Source organism: Podarcis vaucheri, assembly GCF_965113315.1.
Source record: "Podarcis vaucheri genome assembly, chromosome: 7".
Lineage (NCBI taxonomy): Eukaryota > Metazoa > Chordata > Lepidosauria > Squamata > Lacertidae > Podarcis > Podarcis vaucheri.
Window position 1 is genome coordinate 91,216,838 of NC_138765.1, and position 17,418 is coordinate 91,234,255.

General features: G+C 47.6%; 2 protein-coding genes and 1 long non-coding RNA gene across 3 annotated transcripts in view; 2 read left to right on the forward strand and 1 right to left on the reverse strand.

Moving 5' to 3' along the window:
• The window catches only part of LOC309536317 (oxaloacetate tautomerase fahd2, mitochondrial-like), an 11,445-nt gene extending 1,451 nt beyond the window's left edge, over positions 1 to 9,994 (forward strand). The window contains exons 2-8 of the mRNA XM_082230446.1: positions 1,181 to 1,446; positions 2,833 to 3,049; positions 3,825 to 3,884; positions 4,831 to 4,993; positions 7,007 to 7,115; positions 8,327 to 8,414; positions 9,567 to 9,994. Of these exons, the coding sequence (XP_082086572.1) occupies positions 1,181 to 1,446; positions 2,833 to 3,049; positions 3,825 to 3,884; positions 4,831 to 4,993; positions 7,007 to 7,115; positions 8,327 to 8,414; positions 9,567 to 9,629 (966 nt within the window). The 3' untranslated portion in view covers positions 9,630 to 9,994. The remainder of the gene's footprint in view (positions 1 to 1,180; positions 1,447 to 2,832; positions 3,050 to 3,824; positions 3,885 to 4,830; positions 4,994 to 7,006; positions 7,116 to 8,326; positions 8,415 to 9,566) is intronic.
• Positions 9,995 to 10,564: 570 nt separating this feature from the next.
• GPAT2 (glycerol-3-phosphate acyltransferase 2, mitochondrial) overlaps positions 10,565 to 17,418 on the reverse strand; it is a gene marked incomplete at its 5' end in the record, with an annotated part of 66,399 nt that continues 59,545 nt past the window's right edge. The window contains 5 exons of the mRNA XM_082233615.1: positions 10,565 to 11,029; positions 11,987 to 12,042; positions 13,516 to 13,581; positions 15,338 to 15,458; positions 16,889 to 17,020. Coding sequence (XP_082089741.1) covers positions 10,913 to 11,029; positions 11,987 to 12,042; positions 13,516 to 13,581; positions 15,338 to 15,458; positions 16,889 to 17,020 — 492 coding nt within the window. The 3' untranslated portion in view covers positions 10,565 to 10,912. The remainder of the gene's footprint in view (positions 11,030 to 11,986; positions 12,043 to 13,515; positions 13,582 to 15,337; positions 15,459 to 16,888; positions 17,021 to 17,418) is intronic.
• Positions 13,588 to 15,098, forward strand: LOC309536614. The gene is made up of 2 exons (XR_014221678.1): positions 13,588 to 14,253; positions 14,427 to 15,098. It is a non-coding gene; the product is annotated as an uncharacterized lncRNA (long non-coding RNA).

Consider the following 17,418-nt stretch of genomic DNA (forward strand, 5'->3'; position numbering starts at 1 on the left):
CTTTCCCTTGCATCTATTAATATTTTATATTTAATTCTTGTTTTTTCCCCCTTGCCAGATAGAGAGTTCTTTTTGCCATTGTTTAAGACAATTCATTTTAGGTATTACTGAGATGGTCTGAAAAAGAAAACTCAAGCAATGCATTCATTTTTATGGCAGAATTTCTTCCCAAAACTCTATTCTTACCCATCTACACAAGTCAAATTTCATGCTGTTCCACACTTTAATGTAGTTATTTTCATACAACATTGCACTTTTACTTGTTATCCAAATACCTTTCTACCTTTAAGCCACTCTTTGCTTGTAATATTTTATTTGTTTATCTATATTTTTAACCAACATTTTTGTTTTATCCTTATTTATATAAAATCCTGCAAGATCACAATACTGCTTTATCATTTTTAATATCTTCATTACATTTTCCACATTACATTTTAATACCTTCATTACATTTGTCCAGAAAGAGAACTACATCACCTGCAAATGCAAATTTATAATCTTGTTGCCCTAATTGGACATCCTGTACCTCTGTCCTTTCTCTTATCTTTCTACATAATACTTCTAATATCAAAAGAAACATACAACATTCTCCTCCGAATCACGGTCTTCCCACACTTCCCCCTCCCTCCCTCGGTCTGGATTTTCTCACCAGAGTTTTCCTTCTCCTGGATGAGCTTAGGCTGTGGATCCCTGAGGTGAAGCTTCTGCTTTTGTGCTTCCAGCCATTCTTTGCATAGAGGCACCTTCATAATATGGGGCAGGGCTCCATCCGAATCCCTGCCATGCCCCTCTTCCTCCTGCATTTTCTTGCCAGGTCCTTGCACATCATTTCTAGCCATTGATCTTTGAGTGAAATCCTTCCCTTGTCCGACTTTGATGCCACCCAGGCGCCTTTGCCCCAGTTCCATGGGAACTGCCACTGTTGAAAAGTATTTGTATTCAAGGTATTTGAAGAAGAAGATTCAGCAGGACTCCACTTCCTTGGCCTTCAGCAGCTGGACTCAACAGATCTCTCACTGCCTCTTAAATGCGGTGCTGTGCCTCCTGAGCAGTTCCCTTCCCCACAAAGGGGAATTGCATTGCAGTATTTCCGAGTGGCTGCTCTTCCTCTTCCGGCAGCTCCTCCAACTGTGTCCCTTGGGCTGCTTTCTCTGAGCCTGCTTTCTCCACCCCCCTGCAGGTGTGGATGCTGTGCCAGCTGCAAATACCCCTTCTGGTGGGTCTCAAGCCAAGCTGGAAGAAGTTAGGGTCCAGGTGTGTGTCCCACCTGAGCAGGGCCATGAGGCTGGTCCAGTTCCATCCTAAGGAGTCTGCGGCAGAGGCCCGGATCGGGCTGGAGAAGGATGGAGGGGACGTGGTGGACCTGAACGCCTTTGACCCTTCTCTGCCCAGCAACATGAGAGCCTTCTTGGAAGGAGGAGATGCAGCACTCGCTGTTGCTAAAAGGTACCTGGCGGTCTTCAGGGTCATAAAAGGACTTGCTGACTGGTGGAGGGATGAAGCCAAGAGGAGCAAGATCTGGGTCATTGGAGCTTTTGGGTGGGGCAAAGGGTGGAGGAGGAGGAGGTGGAGAGCTGTCAGAATAAGGAATGGGACAGGGCCAAGCAGGGTGGTTTTGTGAAGGGTTCACTGAAGCCTCCACAGGCCCAGGCAATGCCCTTGGTGGCCTTGCTTCACACCCTTGGGGAGTGTTTTTGCCTGCCTAGAAGGTGCCTTTGTCTTGAAATGAACTCTGGTCATTGCTTGTGCTCGCCTGGGTGCAGGATTGAGAGGAGTGTGTGAGTGCATGCAGAAACTTGCTTAATGTACAAAGGTTGCATTTTTATTCATTGCTGCACCCACTTTTTCCGCTGGCCCCATCTGCGACTGGCAGGTAGCTCCCCAAGGTTGTTGAGAAGGGAATGTGGTCCTGAGGCAGAAAAAGGCCCCCACCCCTGTTGTAAAAGCAAGGCCCATGCCCAGGGTCTTAAGAGTAGTATCCAGCAACTGGGTTGCTGTATCTACTTGAGGCAAAGGACAAGATGGTGCCCCCACCTTTCAGGCCTCGAAGCTGACTGGGCTGGTGCCTCCTGTTACAATCCTGGCAACAGGGCAGTGTGTCCTGTACCACACCTGAGAAAGTAGGCTAGCTATGGTGTGCAGGCAGGCTGCATGACACACACAGCTCTGTTCTTTAACTTTGGGGTTGCCAGCATGACAGCCATGGGTGCATTGGCACCCTTGAGGTCTTCTCCTGGCACCCACAAAGCCTCTGATTCTCTCCCCTCCCCCTTGGTTGTGAGGTGGTGCTTATATTTTCCTCCCTTTGGTATGTAGAGCTGCAGGAAGAGCAACATTTTCCCACTTCTGCTTTCAGCTCTATGTGCTTTTCAAGGCTCAGATTAAATCTGTTGGATCCAACTTTTACCCAGATCCCTTGGGAAAGCAAAGCAGGGGCACACACACTTTCTCAGAAAAGTGTGCACTGATCCGGGGCAAGGGTGGTGGGGATGGAACAGAGAGGGTGGTATCCATAGCTTTTACTTAGAAATCCAAATCTGCTCACAGATTGGATAAAAAAGGTTGGCAAGCCATCTAACAGGAGGTTACAGGCAGGGGGTTGAGGAGGAATAACTAGCAGGGCTGTCGGCCACCCAGCATCTCTTCACTCTGCCTAACGGTAGGGGTGGCTAGTCTGTGAAAAAGGCTTGCCAGGCTTTGGAAACAACAAAGGAGATTTCAAAACCTGCTTGCAATGCTGAAGCTGCAGCAAGCTCTCGCTCTCTGCCACCTTGCCTGACACTGTCTGGGGTCCCCACTTGAGATGCCTCTGTCTCCATCTTCTGCCCATAGAGCGCAGGCGTCTGGCCAGCATGTCCTTCCCCGATCCAAGGTGACCCTGTTGGCTCCTGTCACGAACCCAGACAAGGTGATCTGTGTTGGGATGAACTATGTGGATCATTGCCTGGAGCAGAATGTCAAGATCCCCAAGGAGCCCATAATCTTCAGCAAGTTCAGCAGCTCCATCGTGGGTCCCTACGACAACATCATCCACCCAGCAGAGAGCGAAGTAAATGGGGCTGGGTTTTCCAAGACTATCTGGGGACCCAAGGTTGAAGAATACTGCAGTGACCCTTCCTTAGCCTAGAATGGGTTAAGAACATAAGAGCCTGCTGCATCAGGCCAAAGGGGACTCATCTAGTCCATCATGCTGTTCTCACTGTGGCCAGCCACATGTCTGTGAGAAGCCCACAAGCAGGACCTGACAGCAAGACTGCTCTCCCCTCCGTTGTTTCTGATGTCCAGCTGTGGAGGCAGAGCTTAGCCATCATGGCAGGTAGCCTTTGGTAGCCTTGACATAAGAAGAGCTTGCTAGATCAGGCCATCTTTAGTCCACCACCCTGGTCTTACAGTGGCCAGACATATGCCCATGGGAAGCACACAAGCTTAGTGGTGTCCTAATTTCACTAGAGGGATGGCTTGCACAAGAGAAGGTATGGGGAGCCAGCATGGTACTTGTGGCCCCAGTGCTACCAGTTGCACCACAAGAAGAGCTTGGCTGCTGGATCAGACCAAAGACCCATCTAGTCCAGCATCTTCTCACATTGCCCAGCCAGATGCCTCTGGGAAGCTTGCAAGCGGGACCTGAGGACCATAGCAGCACTTTCCCCATGGGCAATTCCCACCAACTCCGATAAATGCCCTGGGTGGCCTCCTGAAGGCAGCATGGAACATTGGGAGAATAGTCCAAGTCAGGTTCCTGTGTTCCTTCTCCCTGCTGGCCTTGCTAGTCCAGCACTGATCTATCAGGTGCCAAGACTGACCTTGCCTGTTCCCTCTTCTAGCAAGTGGACTGGGAGGTGGAGCTGGCTTTCATCATTGGGAAGAAAGGAAAACACGTCCAGGTAAGCCAGATGTCAGCAGTTTGCTCCACATAGGGACCTGTGGTTTTGTTTTGATCTTACAGCTTGCCCTTTCCCGGGTGCCCAGGGCAGGCAGCTGCAGAATTAACACTGCACTGCAGGTCTGCACATATCTACTCAGAAGTAAATTCCATTGTTTTCTGTGGTATAGCCAAGTTAGTGGGTGCAGGATTGTAGCCTATAATGGCTGTGTTGTCAATATCTAGCACCATCCATGTCTTCAATGCTTTGCAGTTTCATAAATAATAAAAATTGCCTTGTAATTTTACCAAGGTGTTCATAATCGCATAACCTCTGCTCGCGTGACAAAATTTGGGACTATGTCCTGAGCATCCAGTTCTTTCCCACCATTTAAAATTTAGCAAACCTGATAGTGCATCAATCAAAACACCACAGTTCCATAAAGCAACTGTTCTTGCAGTGTGAAAGGAATGCCATAAATTGGGATTGAAGTACCAGCATTATAACCATTAAAACTAACACAATAAACACTACGTCTGAATGCAGCCCTAGATTACATCCAGAATGGGAAGTAAGGCCTGCCCCCATTCAGGAATTTCCAAAGATTCATTCAGTGGTATTTATTAGTTTAGCATTACATTTATATCCAACCTTTCTTCCAAGGAACTCAAGGTGGTGTGCATGGGTCTCCTCATTTTATTCTTGTGCATATGATAACCAGGTTTGATGTGTGAAATATTGTTAAGCACAGGGGAGAGTGAAGAAAGGGTAGAAAAGGCATATGCCAGTGCAGAAGTGGGGAGGAGGAGGAGAATAAAGCCATACCATTAGCAAACACAAAATAGCCTGTTAGTTCCCATGGCAATATCGCTTGAAGTTTACCTAATAAAGGAAGTGCCCATTAACCGTTTCTTCTCCAGCCCCCGGTTTCACAGCGATATTGTTGCATCTTGCTTCTCTCCTCCAGGAGTCAGATGCCATGAGCCATGTAGCTGGGTTCACCGTTGCCCATGATGTGAGTGCCAGAGACTGGCAGATGCAGAAAAATGGAAAGCAGTGGCTTCTGGGGAAGACCTTCGACACCTTCTGCCCCCTGGGACCAGCCCTGGTCACCAAGGATTCCATCTCAGGTTTGGGACCAGCAATGACATCGCCCCCTTTTTCTTTTTGCCTCCAGGGTTTGAGGAGAGGACAAGCCTGTCTCAGGATCCCTTCCCAGCTGCTCGAGAGTAAATTTTGCATCTCCTAGAACCCTCTTGGGCTACCTGTGGGTCACCTGAGGACCACTAAGGCTCTCTGACCAAGCTCTGTCCTCTTCCTTCTGCTCCAATCACTGTTGCTCCTGCCTGCCTTGATTTCTTGGCCTACTGTTCATGGTGTATCCATCTGTGCAGAGATGCATTTTTTGGTTTGAGGTTGCAGAAATGTAATGTCCTTACAATAGAAGTACAGATGGGAGAACATCCAGGGTCACGTGTGTGTGCACAACTTGCCTGCACCCATAGTCTGAATAAGTCATCAGTTGTGCTGACTCAACTGCACTGAATTTTTTTTTAATTGCTGCAGTACTGCAGTGGAGGTGGGTCAAACTTGCCCAGGGCTTGCACAATATCGCTTGTTGAGCGTTCATCCTGATACGTTCACACAGAGGTGGTACAACATTGCCGGCCAGCGGTGCTTCTCCTGCACTTTCCAGTGCAGTTAGAAAAGTGGTGGGAAGGCTTAGCCTTGTATCTATGCTTCCTGCTTGTTTTTGTATTTCTGTACATTCTTTTATTCTCAATAAAATTGTATAAAACTTTTTTTAAAAAAGAAGAAGTGATGGGATGATTGCATTGCAAAGTGCAGGATAATAACCAAATTCTATGTGAATAAACAGCCCATGTAAAATAAGGGCAGTTTGTAAGGGCAGTTTTCCACATTGCCTCACTTCAGCAAGAACAGTCTGAGTCTCAGCAGCTTCCCAGGCCTCTGGACACGCAGCCGGCAGGTTTGTTAGCTGGATGCATCTCTTTGATGTAAAGGGGATGCTGCCATGGGAACACACATCTGCACCCACTAGTTCCTACTGGACTGCCGCTGCATTGCAGCCAGAGGTTTCTAAAGTGCTTGCACTAAGGTCTGTGCAGTTACGATGTACATTAATAACACAAGTGCCCCGGGGACCCCGCAGTTGAACAGATAAGACTGCAGGGTTCCATTGTTCTTCCCTGATTTATCACAGAATACTTTTGTTAGAGCAAATCCATAAGGGCCTTAAGAGGAAGTGGCTGCAGCTCAGTGGTAGAGCATCTGCTTTGCATACAGAAGGTCCCAGGTTCAGTCCTCAACATCTCTAGGTAAGGGTGGGAATGACCCACTCTGAACCCCTGGAGAGCCCCTGCTGGTCAGGATAGGCAGTACTGAGCTAGGTGGACATAGGGAAACTTCTGTGGGATGTCTCATGTCGGTAGAGCATGAGACGCTCAATTACAGGGTCATGGTTTTCAAGCCCCACTCTAGGCAAAAAGATTCTTGCATTGCAAGGAGTTGGACTAGATCAGAGGTTTTCAACCTTTTTGAGTCCATGGTTCCCTTAACCAACTACATTCTTTCTGAGGCACCCCTGTGGAACTCAGGAGCCCAGTTATGTCACCCCTTGCCTGCAGAACTGGCAGCCCTTCACCATTTTTCCAAACACCCTCCCTTGTGGAGTGTTCCCTCAGCCTCCTCCCCTCTTCCCTCTCCTTGGGAGTGCTCCAGGCAGCTGCTGCTGCTGCTGCCCCTGATCTCTGAGCTGCCCCAAAGAGAGGTGCCGCCCAGAAGCACCATTTGCCTGCGGAGCTTATAGCCAGGACTGCTGCAATAAACAGCTGTGCAAGCCTTTGGGAGGCAGAGACGCAAAAGGGCATCAGAAGAAGGAGGGAAAGAAAGAGGGACAGAGGCCAGTGTTGCCCGCGGCACCCCTGACCATCATTCAAGGCACCCCAGGGTGCCACGGCACACTGGTTGATAAGCATTAGACTAGATGACTCCTGTGGTTCCTGCCAACTCTGCAATTCTATGATTCCTGTGTTTCCAGAAGGATGCCCCATTTTCATAAATGCTGCACCTTCTCTTTTGGGTGTGATTTCATGTTGCTCTCCTCTTGTTGTTACCAACAGACCCCCACAACCTGGGCATCCGTTGTCGAGTGAATGGGGAGCTTGTCCAGAACAGCAGCACCAGCCAGTTGATATTCAAGACGGAGGCACTCGTTGCATGGGTTTCCAAGTAGGTGCTCTCCATGACCCCGTCTCCTCCTCAACTACTGTTGACTATGCTCTGGTAACCTCGAGGTTAGATTACTGCAATGCGTTATATGTAGGGCGGCCTCTGATGACAGCTCAGAAACTTCAACTGGTATAGAATTCAGCAGCTGGGTTGCTCACTGGGGCAAGACGTTGTGAGTCTATTACATCAATCCTAGCTGCCAATTTGTTTCCAGGCCTAATTCAAAGTGCTGGCTTTGACCCATAAGCCTTAAATGGCTCAGGACCACAATATCTCAAGGACCGCCTCTCTCCATATGAACCTACCCAGACCCTGCATTCATCCTCCGAGGCCCTTCTTCGCGTGCCTCCTCCGAAAGAGGTCCAGAGGGTGGCAACACGAGAACAGACCTTTTCTGCAGTGGCCCCCTGCTTGTGGAATGCTCTCCCCAGGGAAGTTCGCCTGACGCCTTCATTATACACCTTTAGGCGTTGGGCAGAAATGTTTCTTTAACTGGGCCTTTGGCTGATTGACAACCAATGTCATTTTAAATGTGTTATGGGACGGGGAGGGGTGGCTATTGGTTTGTTTTGTTCTTATACTTGTTCTTAATATGCATTTTGGGCTTTTATCTAGGATTTTTATATTGTGAACTGCCCCGAGATCTACAGGTGGTATACTGTACCAAATTAATGACTGCATTTTTCCATGTATAAGACTATATTCCCCCCCTATTTTTTCAAGTTTAAAATTGGGGGTCATCTTATACACGGATAGTGCATATGGGGGATTTCTTTATTTGGAGTCTCAAAACATAGGGGTTGTGTTATACACGGGGGCGTGTTATACATCAAAAAATGCGTTAAGTATGCCTTCAGTATCCCTAGAACGTCTCCAACCTCTCCCCCCCCCCCCATTGTTGAGCCTGGACACTGAGGTCCACCTCCGAGGATCTTCTGGCAGTTCCCTCATTGTGAAAAGTGACGTTCTGGGGAACCAGGCAGAGGGCCTTCTCAGCAGTGGCACCTTCCCTGTGGAATTCCCTCCCATCAGATGTCAAGAGAAGGAACTGCACAACTTTTAGAAGATATCTGAAGGCAGCCTTGTATCAGGAACTTTTTAATGTTTGACGTTTTAGTATGTTTTTATATGTGCTGGAAGCCGCCCAGATGGGTGGGGTATAAAAAATTTAATTTTTAGTAATAAATCTTGCTCTGGCCTGTTTTTGGCAGGTTCGTCACCCTGTACCCAGGAGACGTCTTCCTCACGGGGACTCCCCCGGGTGTTGGAGTTTTCCGGAAGCCCCCCATCTTTCTCAAGGTGAGCCCTGTTCCCAATTAATTTGTAGGCTCTGCCAGCATCTTCCCTTGTTTGCGCTCTTTTGATTGGAGGATTGGCAGCAAAATGCTTATTTTCCCTTTGTAGCATTTTGACATTCTGAACAAGGCATCAGCTGTGAGGTCATCCCATAAAGCCAATAGACTGGCCCTTCAGTTCTATGGCCTCTGGCTAGGCATTGCAAGGGCCACAGGAAGGCACCAGATCTTCCTCTCTGAGGGCCAAGAGATGTTTGACCTTGGAGAGGCAGATCCACCATGGGACCCCCACCCCTGTGCATTGTTTGGGGAGCAGATGCCTCCACCGTGGGGCATAATGCTTATCACAGGGTGGATCCAGCACCTCCTGTTCTCTCAACACTGGAGAGAAAACTCAGTTGTATGTTGGAAGATTCAGCACAAAGAAAATAATGTCCTTCTTTGCACAGTGCAGAGTTAAATGATGGGACTCACTCCCAAGAGGCAGTGATAGCCAACAATTTATCAAGGGCTAGTGGCCATGACGGCTATGTTCTGTGTCCACTGTTGGAGAAAGTTTGCCTCTATGCCACTTACTTGGACACACAAGTGGGGCGAGTGCTGCTGTTGCACTTGGGTCCTGTGAGGACAAGATTCTCGACTTTGGGGTGTAGTGAGAGGGAAATAACTGTACTGCAGGTGGGGCTGGGGCAGGAATGGATGCAAAGCTCATCTGCCTCCACTTGTGCCCTGCTGGCAAGTGCCCAGCAGAGTATGTGGTGGTTCATCCAACTTCACCTCCCCACCCTTAACAAAATAATGCATCTTTACCCTACAGATGCTCTATTAGCAATTGGCAACAGCATTTAGAGACGGCAGTCAAAGCCCCTATTAAGGGCTGAAAACCCAAATAAACTTAAATAAAGTTGGTTTTTATAAGGAAATGTAGCCATATCAAATACTTTGGGGGGGGGGTTGGGGTTTTTTGTAATATGCATTTAAAATTGCATGTTTATGATACAGAAACATGCATTTTGATTTGTAAAGAAAAAATGGGAACATAAGCTTTGGAGATGGGGTGCTGCACAAGCTGGAAGTCTGCTATGGTCTCCTGTGCCAGTGTTAAATTGTTATTGCAACTTAATGTAAGAGCTGCTGTAATTCTCTTGTACCACAGAGGGGAGATGAAGTGCAGTGTGAGATCGATGAGTTGGGAACTATCCGAAACAAGGTGGCATGATGGCATCCTGCTGCATCCCTTCAGGTCCCCTGGCCCTGCACAGCTGCCACGGCTCCACTTGAGTCTCCTAATCAAATCCAATCACGAGAATAGATTAAGGGATTTCTGGAATTAAGGGAACGGGGATGACTCCTCCCGGGAGTCTCAAGAAGACGCAGCCTGGAAAAACTGGTTCAACAGCACTGCAATTCCTGGGCACCATCTCAATGAAGAGACATGAGGGTGAGCCTGAGTCTTGCCTTTCCTCTGCCAACCAGTCATTCATCGTCTCTGGTACAGAACAGGCTACAGTGGTGGGTTTCCCCTTTGTATTACAGAACTCTCTAGATTGTTCACTCACAATAAAGCAGCTTCTATTAAACTAATTGGGGGTTTGGATTAACTAGACATACAACTTTTTTTTTAAAGCATGGAATTTTGATTCATGGGCCACAGGTTGAAATATCTCACAAAGGGCTTGGAGGTGTTTGACCAATAGCCGTGCAAGGAAGGGTCCTTCTTCACAAGTAGATATAGCTTTTCTGTGCACAGTATGGTTCTGGCAGAAGCAGCTGCAGGTGCTGTAATTCTTCACAGCCCCTCTGCCTGAAGAGCAAAAAGGGTTCCCAGCTACGAAGGGGGCAGGGAAGCCTGAGGAAGACTTGCTGTAGAGTCCTTGGAATACCTAAAGTTTGGTAACTGTTGGTAATCACATCTGAATACTCGCAGTTTCAAATGGATTTGGAATGCATAGCAATAGATGTTTCCCTATTTTGTCAACCCTTGTGTCCAAAACAACATTTAAGTTACTAGCAACATGCACTGGTGGTGTGCTTGAGTTTTCACTCAAGCTTTCTCTAACCTGTTGTTGTAGGATGCAGGATATAATGGGAGTTTTAGTCCAAAATACCTAAGGGGCACCAGGTTGGGGAAGGACAGAGCAGGCACAGTTAAAATGCAGTCAGAAAATATTGTTTATTACTTTCAAAGTCAGCAACAATGGCTCCCAGGGGTGGGGTGCAATCTAAATTATTTTATAAATAAAACACAAAATCATACAAACTACACTCATAATGCTTAACAAATGGATTTTAGTTCTTTACTAATTGGCCTCAACACTGGCTCACTGAAGTCCTGACAAGAGAGTCAACTTTTCAACTGGGATTTCAAAAGGGTCACACACCTGTGTGAAGACAACTTTCAAAATAAAGTTAGAAGGCAGATTTTAGTTATACCCCACCCCAACATATACACCTAGGAAGCAGAAACTACACCTGGATACCATACAAGGCCTCTTGGAGACACTAGCTGTAGATAAACTGCTGGATAAATTTCTCCAGCTTCTCTTGGTTCTCTTTGGCACGGAAGGTCTCAGAGAGGTGAAGAATGGGCTCCCCTTGCCCTGCTGCTTCTCTCAGCACCTAGAGTGGAAATTAAAAGAGGGGGGTTTAGCAATCCCATACCCCGCTGAAGGCAATGAAGTGGGTGGGGAAATTCTTTACTGTCACCTCACACATCTTATTGTGTGAGATTACTGTGGAGAGAAGAGGAGAATAGACACTGAGCAGCTCTTTTCAGAAACAGCAAGGTTTCCCCTGATACTGGCTGTTGCAACTCTCAAAGGCAAGCTGTATAGAAACCCACCAAGACAGGTGGAAGATGAAGGCAAGGAGCTGCTGCTGTGGGGGGCTCTATGCCCTCAGCCTCTGCCTGAGTGACAAGCCAACACTGGCTGTACATGTGCAGGGGGTACATAGATATACATATATCATATCCTCAGTAATCCAGCAAAGGAGAAATCACTGCTAGACTCCACGGGATTTGAAAACACACAAAAAAATGCACTCAAGCTGTGTAGGTGGAGTGGCTGCAAAAGTATACAGTGCTTTGGCCACATAGCTGTATGGCAAGGAGTCACCCATGCAACTGCCTGCATTTGGCGAGATGGAACACCAGGAGTGAGGGATGCAACAGAGGCATGCAAAGTCCCTCAGGGATGGAATTTGAACATGGCCTCCCAATCAGTAGACCATTGCTGGGTGGGATCCAGGACAAGCAGGACCTGAAACTCTGGGGGAGTATAAAAGGCAGCACAAAGAGATAAGAAACAACCCACATTTTTTGTACTGTGACCATAGGGGCTAAGAAACTGCTTTTGCTTCTTAAATAAAGCAACACTTCCGAGATGCTCAGGAGTGCTGCAAGATGAAATACAGGTGGCGAAATTATCTCAGATTAAGAACTGAATATAGCAATAGAGATGTGTTTGGAGAAGCAGGAACACCTGAAAATGGATTGTGGAGGGCATGAAAAGGAAGATTCTGGAATGCGATCAAAGACTTTGCACACTGAAGGGGCAGGCAAGGCAGGGCACTCACCCCCAGTTCCTTGTAGATTCGGACAGAGATAGAAGTCAGAGTTCTGCAGACACATTCTGAAAAAGTAAAATGAAATGGACAGAAAGGTTCAATGTGGGAGAGGGGACAGAGGCCCCCTACCCCCCAGGCAGGTTTCGAGTCTAGTGGTGGCACAATTGCAGTGAGGTAATGTCATCAAGCACTAGGGGGCAAAGTTGGCTTGTAAAAACTAGCTTCTAATCTAGACCCAGGGGGTTATGTTGTGCTGGTTAAAACAATAAAGGAAATGCCATGTCAGAGCTGTTGTAACTAAGAGACTGAACATCGGATCATGAAACCTTCGGCTCAAACATTGTTTCTGTCATCAGCTCACTTGGTGGTCTTCGTGGAGCCAAAGCCTTCCCCCCTCAACTGCAGTTTTGGATAATCGCCCACCACTGGGAGGATTAGAATATAGGATACAATAAGCACATTGAACATTCAAAGCACACTGCAAAAGCTAAGTATTGATAAGTGTTTTACTTACTACATTTTAAGAAGGATGTAAAACAAACCTGGGGAGATTTATGGGCAGAAAAAGAAGAGGGTGTTGGAAAAGCCTGTGAGGAGGAGGAAGAGTTTAAGGAACTGGGGCCTTTTCAGTGATGGGAAATGGCCTTCATGTATCTAGGCTAACAGCTGTGGTTCACCACTGCCACAGGCCTCAGCATAAGAAAACAGGGTGCTTAAAATAAAAAGGTTTTAGGTAATTTCCCATTTTATGAGGTCACAAAATCCTTGTCCATCAACAAGGGCAGTTTGGTATAAAGTTACTTAGGAGTAGCTCTATACTACCAAGAAAACTGACTCTTCTGTCTATAGTGGCTTCACTAAAGTATCTCTGGCAGCTGTAGGACTGTGAAAGGCTCAGATTTCTCTCTTAAAGTGGAGTTCAAGGCTGCTGACTGACCCACAGCTTGCTTAACTGCAGAGGCTCAAGTCTTGTCACCAGGGAACCAGCAAGGAGGCAACATACCCAGAAAGATACAGAAATGCTAACATGAGAAGAATGCTCAGCTGGTCATCAAAGCTATTAGCATTATCAACAAGTGACTAGGGGCTCCACTCCTGCTTGCTCTGCCTCCCAACCAATCCCCCCACCCCCTAAACCTCACCACCCCCACCCTGCCTCCACTAGCCCATTAGATTGTGTGGGGAACCTTTGTGGCTTCCACTTCACAGGCCAACCTTGATGGGGGCAGGGCCACATGATGACAAACCTCAGCTGCTTAGCATATTTATATACACATAACATTTCTATAGCCCTTTCAAGTGTTCAAAGTGCTTTGCAAAGTGTATTATCTAGTGGTGAGCCTAACAACAATACTGTTTAAGTCAACAATATTATCTCACCATCTTGCTGGTTGGTGCATGGAATTGATGGCAGCCAAGGTGAGATTCAAACTGGGAAAGCCCCAGTTTGCAGCGCTGTCCTGTAGCCACTGCATCACACCAGCTCCACACTTACTCGCTTGGCTACCACCTGGCCCTCTCTGGGCCTCTGCACTCACCAAAGGAAGAGTCTTCTTTTGCCTTCCTTGCCAAAAAACAGTGCAGCTTCTCCACATACTGGGACTCTGTAGGGGACAGCAGTGCTGGTGGTCAGAAGGACACAAAGCAGAAAGCAAAGGGAGGTCCCTAGCCTCAGCTGCACCATTAGCACTGGGAGAGGGATCTCTGCCCCATGGCAAATGCCTAAGGGTCACAGCAGCTCAAATTCTAAATATGAATCTGCAGGGTCAGAGGTTGCATCCAAAGGTAGAAAGAAACTCAACAATATCTTTGGTTCCTTTTTTTAAAAAAAAAATCCAGAATAAATCATGTGCAATCATAGTTTCCGTATAGTTTGTCAATAAACAAAAACCAAACACAGTTGATTAATGGCATCCACTTTTCCTAAGAAGCAGTACAGGGCTTAACTAACAGAATAGTACACTGAGATGCAAGATTATAAAACAACGTACACCAGGGAAAAAAACCTAATCACACAACCAGCAACAGCTTTATGTACTTGCTTTATGTACCCATTACCAATATGATGCACTTGTATATTGGACTGATCCACACATGCTACAACAAGCCTTTGCCAACCTGGTGCCCTCCAGATGTTTTTGGACCACTGCTCCCACCAGCCTTGCCCAGCACAACCAGACCAGTGAAGGCTGTGTCAAAACATGGTGTTAGTGCTGCAAACTCAAGGAAAACCTTTGGCTTGCAAGCTCTCCCCTCTCCTCCAACCTTCCATTTCAGTGAATCCTGGCCTGCTGCTATGAAGGAACCGAGAGACAGTGGTTCAGAACAAACACTGGTGAACCAAGACAGCTTTGTTTAGATACTGATCAGAGTTGGGGATAGGTCATCTGGTAAAACATGAGACTCTTAACCTCAGGGTCGTGGGTTCGAGCCCCATGTTGGGCAAAAGATTCCTGCATTGCAGGGGGTTGGACTTGATGACCCTCGTGGTCCCTCCCAATTCTACAATTCTTCTGGTTCACTTGTATGTTCAAGGCTGTGTTTTTCAAACTGTTCCAGGCATCCTAGGATTCCCCCAGAAGCTTCTCAAGGGCTTGCCAAGGGGGAGAGCATGAGAGATTAAGAGTCTCACACTCTACCAAGTGAGCTGTCCCAGATCAATAATGATGGCCAACCTTCCCCAACAAACACGCTTCCGCAATACTGCTGATCTTCCTTGGTAACATGTCACTGCAAGGGAGAGCTGGGTTATCCTCCCGGCTGCACACTCAGTTCACTCAGGGCAAGGAAAAGCCCTAGAATATGCCCCAGAATCCTCAGCAACACACAGGGAGCACAGCTGACAAGGCAGGCAGAAAGTTTGAAAAGCAGTGCTCAAGGGCAGCCTTCACCATTCTGGGGCCCTTCAGTGGCTTTAGGCTTCATCAGCTCAGCCAGCCAGCTTTATTGATGCTGGGGCTGATGGGAGATGTTGTCCAAAACATTTGGAGGACACCAGGCTGGCAAAGGTGGCTCCGGGAAAATGGGACGCTGCTGGGCTGTTACCAGTTTGGGCACCTCCTTGCTCATGAACGTAGCAAGCAAAAGGCTGTTCATGGAACACAATGGACACAAGAACCTGGTGAGCTATTCAAAGGAAGCTTAATCCTGTAATAACTGTGAATATTTTTGTAAAGAGAGAATGCTGGGTGCTTCTAGCATTTGGAGAAGCTTTGCTCAGTGGTGGGGCCTTTTGCATGTAGAACAGATGCCCTCCCACTGAGCAGAACTTCTCCAAATGCTTGGAAGCACCTTCCCAGGGAAAATTAAGGCTGTTGGAAGCCACTCAAGGGAAGAGGAACCTGGCTGTGGGGCATATACCTGATTGAGGAGACTCCATTTCCCAGAGGAAGACAGCGGCTCTCTCCAAGGTCTTCAGCAAAGGGCTCAGAAGACAGCACAGGAACACAAAAAAGTTGGCGGAGTTTTCCACCTGGCTTATCTAGGGCAGAAAAAAATGAAAAGAGACACAGGGACTCTGATAAGACGAAGGTTCACATATTGATCCCGACTGCTTTGTGTGGACACTGCAAAAACTTACATGCATGATAAGCATCGATCCCACAATATAGCCCATCTGGAAGTACCCGTCGCCAATGGGACTCCCTTGGGAGTATTCTTTTGAGTAACAGCCTGCATGTCAGAGAAGCTAGGCAACGCCAGTGGGGAACCACGTAAGTGCCCGTGCTATGATACAAACACAATCTCTATCAATAAACCAGCCTTGTGAAAATTGCCTGGCTTGTATCCAACGCTGCATTGAAATGAATGGCTAAAACTAGCCTAGGCCCATTCATGGCAGCGGGTACAGTTCTATTATCATGGACAAAGCTGCCTTGTACACACCATGTCGCATTTTCAGCAGAGTGGAAATATCTACAGAAACAGCATCTCTGTAAGAAACTATATGCTTAGAGAGAGGTCTGAAAGCAGCCTCTGTGTGCCCGGGAGGTGGTGCTGTGCATCCAGATGTTTCGGAACTGCAGAAAGTCTCTCCCAGGCAGTGCAGCAAGTAGAGATGAGCTCAGTGAGTTCCCCATCCTCAGCACCAGCCGGTTAATTACAGGGAACTTCGCTCCCTTCTTGAAAGAACACAGAGGAAGGTTTCAGAGCCTCAGCCCACACAGCTGGCATTTGAAGAGACAGGTTGTGAACTCGGGATGTGTCATATGGGTGCTGGGAAACAAAAGAAGTTGGAATTTATATGGTAATTTGATGTTCCCTCTGACAATGAGGATGAGGAAGGAGGGTGGCCTCCAGAGCTGTGACGCCCTTCCCACATGAAGCCAGACCCAGCAGGAGGATTTCAAGGCTCCTCAGAGCAGCAGGGAAGCACCACAGACAGCAAAGGAGCTCACCTTTCCCACCCCGCTAGGAAGCCTGGTTGGGAAAAGCAGGCATCTTTTCCCCAAGAGGAACACATCTGGGTTTGGGTGCAAGGTCCCTGCTCCAAATGTGGCTGCAGTGAGACCAATTTATTGAGTGTGGGTGTAAAGAAAATCCCTCGGCCACACCTCATACTGAAAAGATATCAAGCACATACCCTGAACATCGTGTTTGTACTTCATCTCCCTGCCCCCCAAAAAGGCTGAAAATCCTACCACACAAAATTTCATATGGCATGAAAAGTCCTATGAAGGGGATGAGCATGGGAAGGGTAAAATATTGTGTGCAGAGTATCAAATTTCCTTGCAGCAAACTTTAAAAAACAACACTGGGCTGCCTGGCCATAGCTGCCTTCAGATGAGAGATGCAGGCAACTGGGACAGGGAGAGAGAAGGGCAAAGGGTGGGCAGAATTTCTGCCTCAGAGGCAACTGCAGGAGAAAGGGAACTCCAGGGGAAGTTTTTTTCAGAATGGGGTTCACGGTACTTTGAAGCAGCATTTTCCAGTCTCGTCGCTGTAATCGCTGTCGCTGTCCGTAAAGTCATCTGTTGCCTTCCACAGCAACTTCTTCGTGAAGCGCTTTTGGGCTGTGTCACACACCAAGACATCACTGGGCATCTGGGAGGAAAGGAAAGAAACCAATTTTTGAAAACCTTGGGAAGAAGAGAGATGAGGCTCTGCTGCAACCACAGGCGCCTGGGCCAGCCGTTCCCAAATGCCAAGCTGGGACCAAGTAGTGTGTCATCAGAGAACTGCTGTGAGCCCAAAGCGGCGACACACAAAAAGGCTGCCTACCGTCTCTCTTCATGATTCCTTGCTCTAGCCTCACGTTTGCCCCATCAGTCTCTATTGGAAGAGGCTGCCACCATTTTGCTGCCTCTGTGTGTGTGTTTGTGCATGCAAGTTCTTCAGTCCTTCCCAAAGCAAAATTACCCACCTTAAGAGAGCCTGCTTGCTGCATCTCTGCATGAGTTACAGCACTGGGCTGTCCTCCCCAAGAGGAGGCATTATCATAT